General features: G+C 44.9%; 1 protein-coding gene across 1 annotated transcript; it reads right to left on the reverse strand.

Annotated features, from left to right (window-relative positions):
* Positions 1-462: 462 nt before the first annotated feature.
* Positions 463-18,396, reverse strand: ABT1 (activator of basal transcription 1). The gene is made up of 3 exons (XM_078598657.1): positions 17,856-18,396; positions 3,996-4,174; positions 463-1,872 (listed from the first exon to the last, which is right to left on the reverse strand). Exons 1-3 carry the CDS (start codon positions 18,121-18,123, stop codon positions 1,426-1,428), a joined length of 894 nt encoding a protein of 297 aa, XP_078454783.1. The 5' UTR covers positions 18,124-18,396; the 3' UTR covers positions 463-1,425.
* Between the last annotated feature and the right edge of the window lie 317 nt (positions 18,397-18,713).

Consider the following 18,713-nt stretch of genomic DNA (forward strand, 5'->3'; position numbering starts at 1 on the left):
TAGCCAGCTCCAATGAGAATTGTTTAGCCGTGCTCTATATTGAGAAGTCTCGCAATGATGGACATACATCCCCAATGGACGGATCTTAAATGTGTGCTCAGAGCAGACAGTCTGAGCGTGGATCAATGCCACAAATCGATACGATGTAATGAATGTGTTAGTAAGCCCACACCATTTGGATAACCCTGCACATTTCACGAAATTACTTGGCAACATATTGCACGAGTGGTCAATATCTTAAAAGGATATGCAGATAAAAAGGGGGCAAATATATATTTTTTTGTTACTTGCAATTTTTTATGCACGCGTTTTCACAAACCAAGCGGATCAATGTGCATCAGTCAATGGCTTTTACACCTGCCACCTATACTGTACTAGCTTGAAAAGCACAGAATCATATTTAGATTATTAACAGCTCTCACATCATGCGTATATCTATATAATTGGGACAGATAGTAAATATCTCAAATATGGAAATTTAATACAAAATCATTGATTAAAGCCAGTTTTCTTTTTACAAGACGAATAAGTGTCATCGCGATATGTTTTCTTGGTAAAGTCTGCAGCTAAATTATCAATACGCAATCGATCACTGTAAAGTGGTCAATAAAGACATTCTCAAGTAGTCGACAGCTTGGGATTTTTCAGAACCCAAATTAAAAACGAGAACATTCTTGGCAAATTTGCACCATGACGCAGGCGCAGTGTCCCAATTGTTCGAATGACATCACCGCCAGATTAATTCACGTCCACTATGTAGCGCATGGTGAATACACCTGCAACACGAAGCAGGGCGGGTCGTCGAATTCAAACCGCGAAATTCTCCCAAACAAATGGCCCACGGCACTGCCCCGTATTATGGTCCCACTAAGCTTAGGGTTGAGGGGCTTACCTCAGAGGCGGGGGGAGGGGGAAAAGTCCCACGCTGGCAAGAATTTTTTATGAGTTGTTCCTTAAGTGCCCGACACAGGACGGATTTTAAAGGTTACCTAGTTGGAGTGTGTATCGGTGATGACCTACAACAACCAGGTTTAACGTAAGTATGTATACTAACACCCTGGACTCACCATGGCTCAGGACGTTCTATTGAAGTTTACAGTCGTATCCCTCCAACAATTATTTTGTTGAGCCCAACTCAGTTAAGCTCATTTCCAATAGTACATTTTTACTGGTTGATAGAAAGTTGTTTCATTCCATCTCCGTTGTTTCTTTCATCATTTTAGAGGGAATTAACAGGTAGAATAATATGGCAGACAAAAGAAAACTAACGTTATGGCGTATGTCTGAATGAAGATATTTCAAGTGAGACAGGCGACTCAACAATGGGTTCACACATTGTACTAAAATGGTAATTTATTCGAAAATGTAACTGGTAAATTGAACACACACAACTTAAACAAAGAGTTCTGCTTCTCAGCCATGGGCTCAGCTCTGCCCATCGACCGAGCCCTGAAAGATCTTGGCGAGAAGCTCGCGGTTGGACTTGCTCTCCTGCGCGATTCTGCTCGCTTTCTGCTTGGAGCGTTGGACCTTCTTGGAGGAGGCCGTCGCAGCCACGGCCGCCCTCTTTTTCTTTTGCTCCTGGATCTCCCCCTCCGTCCTGCGCTGCCGGAAGCCCCACATGGGTTCCTCCTCAACCTCCCCCGCGGCCTGCCCCGCGGTTGCCCCACCGTCTCGAGCGGCGGCGGTGGCGGCCTGCTTCTTGCGTCGCTCGGCTAGGCGCCCGAGCGTGGCGCTGCGCTCCACGTTGGCGACATAGAAGCCCGTCTCCTTCTTGGCCTGCGCGATCTCCGTGCGCAGACGCTGGTTGCGCACCGTGCGCTCGTATGCCAGCCGCTCGCTCAGGTGCGCCCAGCGGAAGCGGTGCAGATACTGCGGGCGAGATGAGAGAGAGGGTATGTATGTTAAACTTATTTCGCACCATACGTAGTCCACCGTGCTAGCTAAACACAAAAAGCAATTCAAAAGAAATTAGTTTTTAATTTAGAAAAATTGAACACTCAACAACGGGTGACGTGGAGAGAGCAGGAGGGGCTTGACGTGGGGTGGAGCGTTTGTGTCTACGATGCCTTGCCACCGCGACCCCTGGTAGTGTCCCAGTCCTCCTCGACAGGGTCTCCATGTCCAATTGTGTCTCCTCATCTCTGTATGCAGTTTCTCTGTTTCTCTGGATGCGGTGTCCATGTCCTTCTCTATTCCCATGCATTGTCCCTGTGTCCTGATCTCCTCCTAAAGTGTCTCTGGGTTCACCAGCATCCCCCCTCGTACTTCTCTCGAGCAGTGCTGTCTGCTTCACTTGCAGTGTTGCTATCTCTTAATGTCTCATTGCGCTCCATGCAAACTTCTCTCCCTCTTAACCTTCAGCTCTTTGTGTCTCAGTGTCCCCGTCTCCTCCTGCAGTCGTCTCCCCCTAGCGTCCGTCTCCCCATGTAATGTTCCCTCTCGTGCATTCAGTCATGTATGGTAATCCCTCTTTAAAAAGTCTCTGCTTCCCCCTTCATTGTCTCCCTCTGCCACCAATGTGTCCCAATCGTGTTCCTGTACCCACCCACTTCCCACTGCTAGAATCTGAATTGCTACGTCTCTCAGTGCTGTCCTAGTTTATCTGTGTCCTGTCTGTATCTCCCCCTGCAATTTATGTACCTGCTCCGGAAGTGTGGCACAATCTATTCCTGCTATTGTTCCTGTCCACACCTTCCTCCATCTGCTACCGGTCACCAGCATACCTACATCCCTCAGTACTGCGGAAATGTACCTCTGTAGTTTTCCTGGATTTAACTGCAGGACAGCCATGTCAGCCCCCTTAGTATTCCTGTCTGTCGTGTCCCTCATACCACCTGCAGTGTCTCCTTAGACAGTGTTCCTGTCCCTGCCTACTTCCCCACTGCCACCATCTACACCCCTGAGTGCTGTCCCAGAATGCCCCGTGATGTGTTCCATTGTTCCCAGGCAGTGACTGTTTCCCTCTTGTCTTGTCTCGTTTCCCCATGCTTTGTCTGTGCTACAAGTAACCAATAATTCCAGCGGCACAACAAAGAGAGCAATGACATAACTTGACACATTTATATTATTTTATGCAATGCACTTGCACTCTGATTGTCCAAAGGCTTTGATTCATTCTAAAAATAACGATTTAAACTATTACTAAACTGAACTCATTTATTTTACCTGGTCAGGCCCACTGAGCTATATAGAGACTGGCCACAAATTATAGCTCAATGAAGTGGCCTTTAACAAGGACATGTATAGCAGCCTAATAGTCTAACAGTATGTTTGTAAATGTGGAGGGAAAAAACGGAGAACCCGGAGAAAAATCCACGCGACCATGGGGAGAACATGCAAACTTAAAATATACAGGCGTCAGGGTTGGGATCGAACTCACGACCTCCTGTATACCAGGCAAAGGAGTTAACATCTCACCACCGTCGCACCCCTTTAATAACAATTGAATTAATTAACCTTGCTCCTAAATCCACTCATTCACAAAACACAGTACTTCATTGTAACAAAAAATCTGCACAAACCACAATTGATTCAGTAATGAAAAATGTGGAAGTCAATGGGAGTCAAGTATGGTAAGAATAGGTTCCTACAAATTTCTGGGTTTTTCAGATTTAAACGTTTTTCAGTTAACAAGCAAGGAAGTTCAACTGCTGCAATAAAAATCTGTCGTATGATTTTTGGTAATCCTTGAAATCAATTTACCTTCAAACAGTGGCCTAAACGTGCCAGTATATGACGGTACGCCATTTGGGAACTTCTCGGACCACCAAACGTATACACCAGCACTGTTCAGAACGGTTCCTATTCTCCTATGCTACAATGTCTCCGCAGACGGGAAATGGCCATGAACATGGCCTGCAGGACGAACAGGTTTCATCCGGGACTGCCTTTAACTACGCATCACATATCCAGCACTATCTCGGACCCCTCCTCTTTCCCCCCCTTGCAATGCCTCCCACTCTACCCGTGTCTCGTTACGGCCATCGCCACACCTTAAGGCTCCACAGGTCGTCGTAGAAGCGGCTGCGCTTGCGCGTCGTGATGCGGTTGTTGTTGAGCATGATGGCCGCGAGCTTGGCTTTCTTCTTGTCCACGAACTCCACCCAGCCCTCCGTGTAGCTGCGCGCGTTGGAGCGCGATATCTTCTTCCGCACCTTCCTCGTGTGTTTGTCTGGGGTGAGGGGGCGGCGGAGAGTCGGGGAGGGAATAACAGTCAAGGTTCTTTCTATATGCCCATTTTTCCAGGGACGCTGCCTTGGCGTAACGGCTTGCACACTGGACTTGCTGGTTCGATTCGGTCTGTATGTGGAATTTCTTTCACACCATACATAGCCAACTGTGATAGCCGGAGGAGTTATTTTTAGTATAAATTGGTACATGCTACAGTTAAACTGATTGGCAAGGTTGTGTGTCGTGGGGTGAAGTATGGGTAAACCCAGACATATGGCCAGCATGTAAGAGTAGGCCAAAATATCCTCTAGAATGGCTCTCTGGAGCTTCCTCGAGTGGAGACTCATGCCAGCAGTGTAATGCAGAGTCAAGCAGGCCGGCTGTGAGAATATAGCACGTAGTTCACAAATGGAAGGCGACAATTTATAACCAGGGCTGGGGACCAAAGAGTTGTCCTACACGGCAAGTCCTCGTAACGCATTTTCGCTATAACACTGTTCTTTCACTCGAGAACACTTTTCGCACAACGTGAAACATGTCTATTATAACGCGGCTTCATTAAGCGAGACACATCTGCACCTAATTAAATTCAGTATGCCTTACTCATTACTACAAGGCATTCCAATACACTCTCAAGGTGAAATAAGTCATAATTGTATATTTTAGTATTCAGTGCAATGCCAGGCAGAATGGATGATCAGGTGGAGACCATCAACTGACGATACTTGGGAACCTGTTTTAATTGAGGGTGGTTGCCTGCAACTAAACCCAAGCAGAATTCAGCTGCACCAGCTCAAGTATAACCCGTGATGCATAGCTCTGCTGTCGCAAGACATCCCGGAATAGGAACAAAAAACCGATATAACTATGCAGATACAAACAACGGTTTATACACTGATGAAGACAAATACAACCACACACGTGGTTATAACTTAACATTTAATTACCACCAACAAAACCCAGGTTTTCAGCCAGGCAGCGGTACTGGCAGGGTACTTGACTCACACATTTTGGAGATCAGGAGTTCAACCAATATTTCCCTCTGCAGTAGATAAAACAAGTACCACAGTGTGGAAAGTTAACATTGTGCTGTAGAGAGAATTGTCCTTGCCATTAAAATGTGGAATTCATTCCCGTTGGCTACGGGCCACCAATGAAGACGAGCACTGCTAGATGCAGGTTTGAGCAGGGAGAGTGTGACTTTGCAGGATGCAGGTATAAGCTTGACATGCAGCTGAAACTCCCTTTGAAATGCTTCTCACAAAGCTCACAGATGTACGTTGTAGACAAGTGACAGTCAAAGCCCTGGTGTGTGCATGCCAATTGGCACACAGCTCAATTTCCATTTGAAAACCATCCAAAGCTGGCCAAGTCCTGCAATTAGTTCAATTTGTCACTGCGAAAACACCTTTGTAGAGACGTCTTCAAACATTTTGCTAAAAACCAAGACGCACACACGTCTCTTAATGATTCACCTCCGTTAAGAAGATCCACAGGTTTTTGTTGGCAGGATAATACATTTTACGTTTACAAAGTGCTTCACACCCCACTGTTCTACAACCAATGGATCCATATTTAGCTGGCATATGGCATATTGACAAGCACTTCTGATGTTTAATTTTCACTTCTGATGTTTAATTTTCACGAACAAATCAGTAAATCAACTAGGTGGTGCTGTGGCAAAGTGCTAATTTTTTCCCCTGAAGACGATTTATTATTTTTCTATCTACGTAACTTTACCGAAAGATCCAAAGAGTATGAATTCCTGCAGTCACGAAAGCTTTAAGTCAAGATTCAGACTGCTAAACTTAAGAATTGGAAGGTGGCATGTTCAAAAATTTATCACGGCAACACAGACAGTGATGCCTCTGAGTTTGCCAAAACAGTAGTCAATTTGCTGTAAGTCAACACCATCCATAATATAGGGGTTTTTTTGGGTTAGATCGCGTAAATATAAATGTGTCGTTAATCCCACCACCATCTGACACAGCCAATTAGTAAGGTTTGTCACGTAAACATAATATGCAAATTCGTTACTAGTACAGCACACCGGTGTGTCGGAGAGCAAATCCACAACATTTACAATCTGAGTACGACGTTTCACCAGTAATTACAACTAGCTTCATCAGGCGACAGCCATATTTGTGGATAAATCCTCGTTTCGTTCCTTAAATAGAGGGGTAGATGTGATGACGTCACTTGAGGCCTTTTTGTGCCAAGGGGGGGGGGGGATAAAGAATGCATATAAATGACAATGGGTATCCATTGGCGGTTGGGTTATTCATATGGTTATCAACATATATTATGCTTGTACAATGACAAACCTTACTAAATGGCTGTGTCGGGTGTAGGCGGGTTAAATAACACATTTATATTTTCGCGATCTAACATTAAAAAAACCCTATATTATGGATGATATTGGTCGCGAAACCCTACGTGTTAAGTCAACACCAGCTGTCCGTTGGGGAGACTTGAAACTCCATCAAAAAATGTGAATTTCTACCACTGTTTTAGGACCTCCAACAGAAATGGGCACTGCCCCACACTTGTTTGCGAATCGAAACAACTTGTCGTGTTGAGTTATTGCATTAATTAGCACAATAGCTTACAGAGATACAATAGGTTACAGAGATATAATAGCTTACAGAGCTATTTATCTTGATTTGAAGCTTTCGTGACTGCAGGAATCCATATTCTATGGTTCTTTCGGTAAAGTCACGTAGGTAGAAAATAAAATAAAATATTTCTACCTATGTGACTTTACCGAAAGAACCAAAGAGTAGAGCTATTGATGTCCTATTTTTGCTTGTATTCACTGCTGCAAGATGATGAGCAGCGAGGCATGTGGCACAGCTTTATATTAATTAAATACATTGTAAAGTAACAAAGTGAGAATTATTATGAGTAAAAAATATATTATGAAACGGGTGTTATTTAAACTTCCCGAGGTCAACTGAGTCCAAGTACGTGGGGCAGTGCGGTCAATATCACCACCCCCTTGTATGCTGCGAGTCGTCTCAACAAGCACTCATCAATAGCACCTCCCCCCAGACTCAAAGCAGCATCTTCGTCTGTGTGTGATTCTCACACAGGTTAACCAGGTCAGCTTCTGGATGGTACAGTATTAACGTTTTGGCTTCAAAGGTGTGGGTCATACGTAGTTTTCTCTTGAAAGTGGGGTCCACGTTTTGCAAGTGAGAACATGTTCGCACAGTTCAAAGACACAGCTTCAAAGCCCTGAGATGAGTTCAATTATTTTGTACGTTCTGCATGTTTTGTGGAAACAACGCCTACGGATAAGGCTCCTAACACCTGGGTCTGTCCCTTTAACTCCTGTCGATGAGCCTTCTGCACGATGAATCCACTCATCTCGGTTTCATCCAGATGGGATTGCACGAGAAGCTCCAATACCCGAAAGCCCTGGTGCGAGCCCCACAAGTGGGCTTCCACTTAAGGGTATGTTGTGTTTGGCCGGGTCATAATGTTATCATTTGTAATGAGTTAACTACAGCCCATAATCAATTCACTGCTGGATGAAGGTCTCCCTGAGCCGTGTCGGTCATGGGGGTCGTTTGACCTTAATTCAGCACACTGGTCAGAGCATGCTTGTGAAGGGTGGGTCACGATAACGAATCGCGTCCATACGTCGACTTTCATAAAAAAAAAACACGCTCGACACACCTTCCACACTTATCAAATGCTGTCATGCACACTCACGTGCTGCGTTCAACACGACGCCTAAAACAATTCTCTCATACGGCACTCTCACTCTCATTTCCTTACGAAGAGCAACGCAACGTTACGAGTCTTGCTTTATAACTATAAATAGATTTGCAGGAACCAAGTTGTAATCAGAGATGGTTTATCATGCTGGAGGTAATTTGATAAATGTTGTGTCACGTTGCCAGCCAGATGGCACAGGCGATTAATCTGTTGCTTTTTATGGTGCTGAACAATTGTGATGTATATTCTTTGGGTCTTTCGGTAAAGCCACATACATAGAAAAAATAATCTATATATATAAAAGGGAAATTTGTGAATATAAGTGTCTGTTCGAAATGTTTAGCATACTTTCCAACATGCAACAAACATAAAATTTGGCATGTGGGTAGCTTCCAGACTGTACACAATGCAAAACGTATAAAAATACTTTTGTATTTGGGGGGGGTGGGGGGTGCGGTGGTGGCAGATATATTTTGCACTGCAAGCGATCGGTGACGTAACATCTATGATGTCACCCGCATGCAGCAGCGTTACGCAGTGTGCCTGCTGACGTCACACACCACCCCCCAACCCTCCGCGTAGGCCGTGTATTAATCCAAGACAAGAATCCAAGTCTAGGGTGAAGCCGGGTAGTAAAGTTAGTCAAAATAATAATATCACGACGTTTCGATCGCAAAACAAGCAATCGTCTTCAGGTGAAAAAAGTATAACTCGTAAAAACAAAGTTTTTCACTATAAATCCTTTATATGCGTGGCAGCGAACTTAATATAAAGGATTTAAAAATATATTCGCCTGTGGAGGACGCGGGGATCGATCCCGCGACCTTTGGCATGGGAAGCGAGGGCGCTACCAACTGCGCTACTCCGCCACGGCCTGTGGAGGGGTTACGCTCTGGGCTCTTATACTGTGACGTTCAGCCAAAGCCATGAATGAGTTCTATTTGAATAAATGTAAAATACATTTTTTTGCCTAAAAAGTGTACAATTTTGGGAATTTTTTTTCACGAACATTAATTGTCTCGCACAACGAGTCTGTGTGGAAAATGTCAGCTCGATTGGATCACGGGAAGTGGGTTAAAAAACGACCGAAAGATTTGCACGGTCGTAAGCAAGCAAGCAAGCACGCAAGCATGCAAGCACGCAAGCAAGCAAGCGAACGTAATATAAAGGATTTAAAAAGAGGGGTAAATCTGCCGAGGCAGGCTGTTTACAAATGGTTTAGAGATGGGCGGGGCAGCAAATGTTAATGTGGGAGAGGTCTCCATAACCTGCATTAGGCCTACACCAATCAAAGAGCTGTTTACAAATGGTTTAGAGATGGGCGGGGCAGCTAATGCCAATGTGGGGGAGGTACTACGAGCTGTGGGGGGTGGCCATTGTATTGTGAGAGATTAGCATGTCAATGTAAGAAATTTGAAGCTCAGTGAGAGCTCGGACAGCGCAATGGCCACATGGAGGTGGAAAAGAATGGCAAGCCGCCATTTACAAGCACGGCTAATGGTGGCTGTGTTAGTGAATGTGGCTGTGGGGGGTGGGCATTGTATTGAGAGAGATTAACATGTCAATGTAAGACAGTGCAGTGGCCACATGGAGGTGGAAAAGAATGGCAAGCCGCCATTTACTAACACAGCTAAAGGTAGCTGTGTTAGTGAATGTAACTCAGAGAGTCTAAAATAACTGCTAGGTAGGATAGGAACATCACAGCCAGTTATGACCTAAACTGGATAATAACGTCCTTCCAATGATTGCTCAGTTTGTACCCATCTTCTCGGTTGAAATTGTGTCCGTGTTTATATATCTGGATGGCTTCATGAACAAATCTTTGTTAATAGCCAGTGGGTTTGCAGAGTACCTTCGTCTTGGCAAAATAAATGTTGTGTGTGCCCACAGCATTAACATAATGATCAGCCACGGCTGAGGTATTGGTTCTACTGTTTCAGATCTGCCTTATGTTCAAGGACCCGGTCCGAGACATGTCGCTTAGTTTCCCCAATGTAACTGCTGCCGCAGACAGCTTAGTTTGTAGACACAAGGGTATTGCATCCCGGGGATCGCATCCTTCACAGAAGGGATCAAATCACGAATTTTATGTCTTGTGTTGAATGTTAGTAAATGGCGGCTTGCCATTCTTTTCCACCTCCATGTGGCATCTGCGCTGTCTTACATTGACATGCTAATCTCTCAAAATACAATGGCCACCCCCACAGCCACATTCACTAACACAGCCACCGTTAGCCGTGTTAGTAAATGGCAGCTTGCCATTCTTTTCTACCTCCATGTGGCCATTGCGTTATCCGAGCTCTCGCCGAGCTTCGAATTTCTTACATTGACATGCTAATCTCTCACAATACAATGGCCACCCCCACAGCTCCGTAGCACCTCCCCCACATTAGCTGCCCCGCCCATCTTTAAACCATTTGTAAACAGCTCTTTGATTGGTGTAGACCTACTGCAGGTTACTGAGACCTCTCCTACATTAACATTAGCTGCCCCGCCGATCTCTAACCCTTATAAACAGCCTGCCTCGGCAGAATTCCCCCTCTTGTTTCACCTTAAGGCGATTGTTTGTGTTGTGATCGAAACGTCGTGATGTTATTATTTTGATTACTTTTTTCTATCTACGTGACTTTACCGAAATACCCAAAGAATATGAATTCCTGCAGTCACGAAAGCTTTAAGTCAAGATTTAATTGTGATGTAGAAACTGTAATGCGCAGTTTTTGTTTACCCCCTTGGTGCGAAAGAGAATGTTTCAGGAGGCGTGGGAGACAGCAGACAAGCATGGGCACCAATTGTCCAAGCTCTGGGATCCGTTATATAGAGGTCGTGCGTTCTATCCCAACCATGATGCCTGTATATTTGGAGTTTGTATGTTATCCTCGTGGTTGCATTAATTTTTATCTGGGTCCTCCGGTTTTTCCCTCCACATTTATAAACATGTGTTTAGAATATTTGGCTGCTATACATTTCCACATAAGACACTCCATTGGGCTATAATTTGTGACCAGGTTGCTTCTGAAAAATAGATAGAAATCTCAGTGGGTCTTACCTGGTAAAATAAAAAATATATAATTTAGTATATTTGGATGTTTGGTCAACTTGCACTGACCAATCTGACCGAGTACAGTTAGATATGTAAGATGGTAGTTAAACACAGCATCAACAACTGAAAATTGGTAATTCTGCTGAATTCTATTATTTTTACTTGAGCCCACGTTCAATTTGCCATCGAAGATACGCGTCGTGTCCTCTCCGAACAATTGATTAGCAAACTTGCTGTTGTTCAAGACCTTTGTTTTGAAAATATTTATCCTGAGGGTCACTTTGCAGCCTTCTTCATCAAGTCCTTCTAACACCATTACGGTGAGATCATCGAGAATAATGAAGGTTCGTCAGCCAAGGAACAGAACACATCTGCGAGGAATGTCCACGGAGGAGATGGAGCGATGAAATCGGCTCGTGCGTGGGTGCTGGGTGGATCGTTGCAATCATGAGGTCGTGGTGGATTGGGGAGGTCTTCGTCCAGCAGCGGATTGACCATGGCTAATGATGACTTTCACTGAAAGGTGACGCAACTGCTGCAGAACTGGCGTGATGTGTTCATGAGTGCGTTACTCTGCAACCTGGTGGGGCAGATGCATTTTGAAACAGTGGCAGTGTGAGAAATTAATCTGAGAAATCCATGAAAAATTGTGTGCATTGGGCTACCACAAGACATAACAAATGCATTGAGTATTTTTTGTAAAATTAATATGAAGGCATAAGCTGTGGGCAATTTTACTCATGCGAATTACAGTGATTCGGAACGAATCTCAGAAATGTTTTGAGCAGGAGAACGTTGTTTACTATCACACTCGAGGTTGTGAGAGAATAGTTTCAGGTGACCAGCACAATGGCCATGAATGTAGTCGGCCCACTTTTCAAGGTTTATTTTTGATACCATGAGACACTTCACAATTAGGAGGGTAAAGTCTCAAGAGTTCAACTTAATAGAGATGTGTTTAACACGTAGGCTTTCGTGACCAATATCCATAATAGAGGTTTTTTGGGTTAGGTTGCGTAAACGACACATTTATATATTTACACGATCTAACCCAAAGAACCTCTATTATGGTTAATAGAAATTTCGCAACATCATTTCATGGACTTCAAATATACAAGCTTCGATTTTGTGGTGAAAAGAAAACAGTCCTCCTTTTCCATTGAAGAGATGATTTGTTATCCATCCATATTAAAGTGAAAATGCAGGTGACAATTTCTGAATAAAAGGCCTGAAACTGACTCTTTGCAGCAAACCATGCATAAGATGGAGTGGATCAGAAAGTCTATTCTATATGCACTGTCATCCAAATGCAGCCACTGCACGTCCAATAAGCTAGTTTGGATGAACAGAGGATGATAAATGGGTGGGGCACAGACTGGAGAATAGATGGACTCATGTGGTACGGGAATTGAAGCGGAGCAGACTTGTTGATGGCTCGTACCAGTGGTTGAGAATCGTCCTCCATGGAGGATTCTCATGCAAGGCGGTATTGGATGGCCGGTGGCGGCTGCCTTCCAGCTCCAGCTGAAGTTGAACAAGGCTCTCAAAAAATGGTAGAGCATTGGGGTGGATAAAACGCAGCAAGATGAGACAATGGGTGGTTTATATGATACATCCTGCAGTTACCCTAGCCATTTGAGCAATGAAGTATTTCCTGTGATTTCCTGGTGTTCAGCCACAACACTTGTATCAAGCCCGAGAGTTGTGTAGACCATACTTTCACTTAGTTGCATAGTGGAGCGGTTGTAATTTGAGAATATGTGCACTCTGAAAAAAAACATCACGCTTTTATGTGCCATTTGGTCATAAAATCTATACATGAACACATTACAAGGGCGCAACTTATTACACAAAGTGCTCACTACAAACGCACCACAATGCCTTGCCGGGCTCGTCAAGGAGAACAGACCATCACGCCCACTCCGTTCATCCTCGCAGCGGCTTTTAGCCACTCGGAGACGGTCATGGCATCGCGTGCTTTTAGCTGTGCCTCTGCTACTGTCTGGAACACTCTTCCTTCATTAAAAGCCTGTGTACCTTTAAATCTAAATTGAAAACTCTTTATGTATACTTCAGTCTGTTGTCCCTCCCTCGCGCATCTCCGATGAGCACGGTTGGCAACGTATGGTGCGAAGGAAATTCAACATACACAAGTCTCTTTTGCTGATCAACTGTTGGATCAGGGGCTCCTCAAACTTGTGTGGGTCGTGAGGATTATTTGACCATACCTCACCACGCTGGCCAATGCAGTTGGGTGAAGACGGGGAACAGACATGGATACATATATGTGCAGCAGAACAATGGATTTTTGTTCAGTTTAACACGTACGCTTTCGTGACCAATATAATCCATAAGAGTTTTTTTTGGGTTCGATCGTGTAAATATAAATGTGTCGTTAAACCCACCACCATAAGACATGGCCAATTAGTAAGGTTTGTCACATCAAAAAACGTGCCAATTCGTTGCACACCGGTGTGTTGGAAAGTGAACTCACAAACAGCTAGACGATTCTATTAAATTGAGTACAGAGTAGCATCTTCACCTTTCTGAATGTACCATTCAAACAAATACTCTTTCAGATCGGCATTTCGTTCCTTAGATATAATCATCGCTAAGTGTACCTACAGAGTTCTAAACGTAATCCTGACCTCCGCGTTTCTCTGGAGGGGGGGGGGATAACCGAGTATCACGGGAAGTCGTGTTGACATCATGACCACTTCACTGTGAATGAATGCCAGCTCGTGTGTTGTATTATGTGCGCACTAGCTGCAACAGGTGTTGTGTTACGAACTCTTCTCTTGTTAATAATACAAGGGTACAAAAGCGGTCCTCCACAACGGTGGTCAGAAAACAAACTGAGTGGAGTGGACAGCGGGAATAAAGGGCAGAGTGGGATGCACGCAAGGACACTGCAGTCATTAATTATTAATACATTGAACGGTACGAACAAGAAAAACCGTGCATTCGAATGGATTCCGTAACAACGTTCAACGTCTATTTCTCCCAGAAGTATTTATTTTTACTTAAGTGGCCAAGCTAATCATTCATGCATTACCCCATCACGTCACTTGTGATGACGTCATCTCGTTTATAATTAAGTTATTAGTTTTATACGTAAATGGCCTAATGACAATTGGACAAAGCCCATCTCGCGTGGCTTACCTCCCAGGTCCCCATGCCTACCCCGGTAAGGCAATGTCAGTGAAGACTGGGGTAAGCCCAAATCACTCATCATCAGCCAGATTGTGTGATGTCATCTCAAAGGGTTAATTGGCCAATGTAATTTACTGAGAGTTTTTGGTCAACGCTTTGATACATTTGCCACATTATCTACATGTAAAATCCATAACAGCAACATGTAAAAAGTTCATATCGGATCGTCTCTACGGGAGTTATCGTGATCCTCAGATACACGCCACAGTGGCAAGATGTTAACTACCTCGCCTAGTATAAAGGGGGTTGTGGGTTCGATCCCGACCCCGATACCTGTATATTTGGAGTTTGCACGTTCTCACTGTGGTCGTGTAGATTTTCCCTCCACATTTAGAATCAACATGTGTTCAAGGTAACACATTCCTGCGGAGGGAGCTGGAGCTGGTAGGAACGTTGGGTTGCTCGGTCAATGGCCAGGGTCAACGGCAGCGTGGTGTATTCCGCAAATATGCCCGACTGTGAGGGCGGGCACAAGCCGGCCTGAGTAGGTTAAATGTTGAGTTTTATAAGGGCACCACGGGGTGACCACCCCGTCACCCAGCCCCACCCCCCACCCAGCCCCACCCTCCCTACCAGCCCCCCCCCACCAGCCCCTCCCCACCCAGCCCCTCCCCACCCCATCCAGCCGCTCCCTGCACTACGGACGGACACAATAATCCCCTGTGGGCTGGTGTAACCAGGAGGTTCCTAACAGTATTTGGCTGCTATATATATTTCCACGTGATAAGCCACTTAGTTGAGCTATCATTTGTGGCCAGGTCACTTCTCAAAAAGATCTAAACAGCTAAAGTGGGCCTTACCTGGTAAAATAAAAATAGTCTAGTTTAAAGCTTAAATAAGCATTTAACTTTAGTTAGAAAGCGTTACAAAGATAGTAATGCGTTTAGAAATATACAGCATCACAATTAAAATACATATGGTAATTTTGTATATATACTAGTCATTTAAATTAGACCGTGAGTTTATACAGAAATAGTGTCATGACCTTAATTGAGGGTCCATTGGCACTTCAAAGTGCAATATACAATGGAGACTTGGAAGACACGTGAGATAAACATCACTAATATTACTGTCGATGATGTCATGCGCGAGTTTATGCCACTTAGTGATATTTTTGTCGTTGGGATAATCAGATTTTTCGAGCTATTCCACTTATCCACAAAATATTGCAAACGGTAAAACGTTCCAAATATAGCAGGATGTATGTTGAACTTCTTTCACACCATACGTAGCCAACCGTGTCAATAGGAGGTGTGGGATGACACAAACAAGTGCATAATTGCAGACAATAGGAAGAATATGACCACAGATCATAGAAGCTTTCATGGATTCTACAGCTTCCATGGATAACAAGAGTAGTAGGCAATGTCTGTGGTTAGTACAACAGCATGGCTGACAGACAGGAAGGATGCAGTTCTTCCACGAAACCACCTCTGGGTGCCTTATCTGGGGATAAGCATGGATAATACGGTGAATGTGCTGCCACTTTCCAGTTACTCCTATCATATGTGCTTGAACGCGAACAATAGGAAGATCCACAGATTGAATCAGGAGTATATCGGGAGCACTGATAATAGGAAAGCGGGGGAAATGCGTTTCGCAACACCTGCCAAAATTATGGCTCACATGCATTATTATTGAACCCGGAGTTGAAAGACACCCATTTACACACTTGAATCATTGCCTTTTTTGCAAAGGCGACTTGGGTTAAATCAATAAATATCAGCGTAACCATGGTGACACTGATGGGAAATGGAAGGTTAAGTGTTAAAATCCTTGCTGAGGGTTGACTTGGAATTTCCACCGAAGGAGATGAAAACCATTTTACAATCAAAAACATAAAATTGAAGATCTCCCTTCTCAAAGCAGCAGGGAAAATTTGACATCCCCATGCCAGGCTCCCATCTATCCTAATGACCACTGCTGAATTCCCTTACTGTACTGCACTCACAAGGTGAACAGTAACATAAGAACTAAAAATATCTTTTTTAATTTTACCAGATAAGGCCCACTGAACTCTATAGCAATTTTCCAGAAGCGACCTGGCCAAAAATAGTAGTTCAACTTAGTGGCTTATCGTGGATATTTATAGCAGCCAAATACTCAAAACGCATGTTGGTTGACTCTAAATGTGGAGGAAAATCCTGGAGGGCCTGGGGAAAAATCCATGCGACCATAGGGAGAGAGAAAATGCAAACTCCAAATATATAGGTGTCAGGGTCTGGATCGAACCCATGAACTTCTACATACCAGGCGACGTAGTTAACATCTCGCCACTGTAACCCCCATGACATGTCTTGCTCATGTCACCGCCATAGCGAGCTCTAGAGAGCCCCTCTATGAAAGTATTCTGCCTACTCTTCCACTCTGGCCAGACGTCTTGGAAGTGCTCAGGGTTACCGACACTTTACCCACCACACAGGATCTTGTGATGGATTAACTGCATTAATTGGAAATGAAGATTAATAGAAAGAAAAGGAGCATGTAGTTTGTGGACAGAATGTGTAAATTATCGGGAAAATGTTAGCCTTGAATCATTGGAAATTTAAACACTGGCTTAATGAATAGTATTTTACGATGCCATATCGAGCATTAGCCTGTATTTTGGAGCCACCTGCTGACTAAACACTTGCTAGTGCAACGATGCTCTTGAGCTGAGGACGTGAGTGCCGGTAAAAATCCATGCCCTTTTACAAGTGACTCTTTTGACCAGGAAAACGTTGGAAGACAACGATTTGCGTTTAAGGCACTGTGCTGTATAGTTTTGCAATTTAGTTTTTTTTATATTTTGTACGACAAGCAACCCAGAGACTGTTGTGTAAGGAGGAAACATCGCGGTTGTTTCTCCATGAAGGTAAGACAAGTCTGTAATTTATTGCTCAAAAGATACCCATGTTGACCACTTGTTTACAGTCCTGAACCAGTGGTGGAATATCCACATTCCTATGGCGGGGGTGTGGGGAGTTTATTGAGAGGACCATTGTTGACTTCTCGACAAATTGATACTCTCTAGTGAGAATTATTTAATGTTTTATTTTTATTATTTTATTATTTCCATTCTACGTGACTTTACCGAAAGAACCAAGAAGATAAATTGATACTCATTGTATCGACCCCGGAAGGATATGGAAGTGGTTGTGATGATGGAAGTCGTGGTGGAAGTGGTTGTGGTGATGGAAGTGGTTGTATGACAGTGGTGGTGGAAGTAGTTGGGGTAATATTCGTGATGGAAGTAGTTGTGATGGGAGTGATGGTGGAAGTAGTTGAGGTGGTGGTTGTAGTGATGGACGTGATGGTAGTGGTGCTCGTATTTGTAGAAGTGGTTGTGGTGTGATGGTATTGGTGGTTGTTGATGGTGGAATGGGTGATATGGTAATGATATATAGTACAGAAGTAGTGATGTAACACAATTATGGTAGTGGTTGTTGTTTTCCCAGTTGTTGACGTTATACAGTACAGCATTATTAGGTTAATTATGCTATATTCAACTATGTTGATATGTAGATGTTGTTGGTGAAGATGTTCATTACGACGTTGTAATTATGTTTCGGATATGAAAGACATGTCGATGGTCTTAATCATGGCGGTGGAAATGTTGACGTTGTGGACGTTTACCAAACTAAACTTGTAAGCGCTGACGTTACCGACGAGAGCGAGTTTCGGCGTTAATAACGACAATGATGACGATGCGGGTGCCTCGTACCCTCTGGCTGCAGGAATATTCGTCCCAGCTCGCCGTGGCGGCTCAGCAGCTGACGCACGTGCTTGACGCGCAGACGGGGAGGGATGCGGCTCAGGTAGACGACTCCGGGCACCACGGGCCTCGCCGAGGGCTGCCCTGCCCCATCATCATCGACCCCAACATCATCACCATCAACCCCAACATCATCAACCCCAACATCATCAACCCCAACATCATCATCATCAACCGGGCCGCTCTCCCTGGACTCAGCCTCCTCCGCCTCGGCCATGGGAGCTCCACGTGTGGGTGACGGTGGGAGGGGACTCGGTGAGCACCGTTTGACCCCGCGAGGTCAAACGGTGCTCAGCAGGAGGTGCGCGACGCCGGCGCGGGGCGGAAAGGACGAAACAACTAAACGCAACAAAAACAACGACGACGACGAAGCGGTGCTGCGGAAACGAGTGTGCGATCTCAACAAATTAAATGTGCATCGCTCTCTTTGACTTCCCTTAATAGCGCGTGGAGGGGAAAGCCGCCATCTTGGGTAAGGAGGGGGTAGGGGGAGAGACTCCCACGGAGGCGTGGCAGTGACGTCATCAAGCGGGGACGTGAGGGGAGGGGGGAGGCAGGAAGGGGGGTTGAGGAGCTCGAGGGCCATGGCCACGGTGCTACTTCCTCACCCAAGATGGCTGCCGTGCTCATGGAGCTGGGAACCCCCCCCGCAACGCCCCCCCCACCCCCCGGGCCCCGCTCACCTCCCGGGCCCCGCCCACCCCTCGGGCCCCGCCCCCCCAGGTTCACGTGAGTGGCGAGTGGCCGTCTGGACCCCAGGGTCGTCGTTTAACCTGCGGCTCTTTAAAGGGACTGCTTCGTGTGACT

Source organism: Lampetra planeri, chromosome 11 (genome assembly GCF_965212315.1).
Source record: "Lampetra planeri chromosome 11, kcLamPlan1.2.h2, whole genome shotgun sequence".
Lineage (NCBI taxonomy): Eukaryota > Metazoa > Chordata > Hyperoartia > Petromyzontiformes > Petromyzontidae > Lampetra > Lampetra planeri.

Coding starts and splice junctions, on each gene's coding strand:
- ABT1 (XM_078598657.1), bottom strand. CDS start 18,123: ATGGCCGAGGCGGAGGAGGCTGAGTCCAGGGAGAGCGGCCCGGTTGAT. Junction 4,175..17,855: donor AATATTCCTGCAGCCAGAGG/GTACGAGGCACC, acceptor CCCTCACCCCAG/ACAAACACACGAGGAAGGTG. Junction 1,873..3,995: donor ACGACCTGTGGAGCCTTAAG/GTGTGGCGATGG, acceptor TCTCGCCCGCAG/TATCTGCACCGCTTCCGCTG.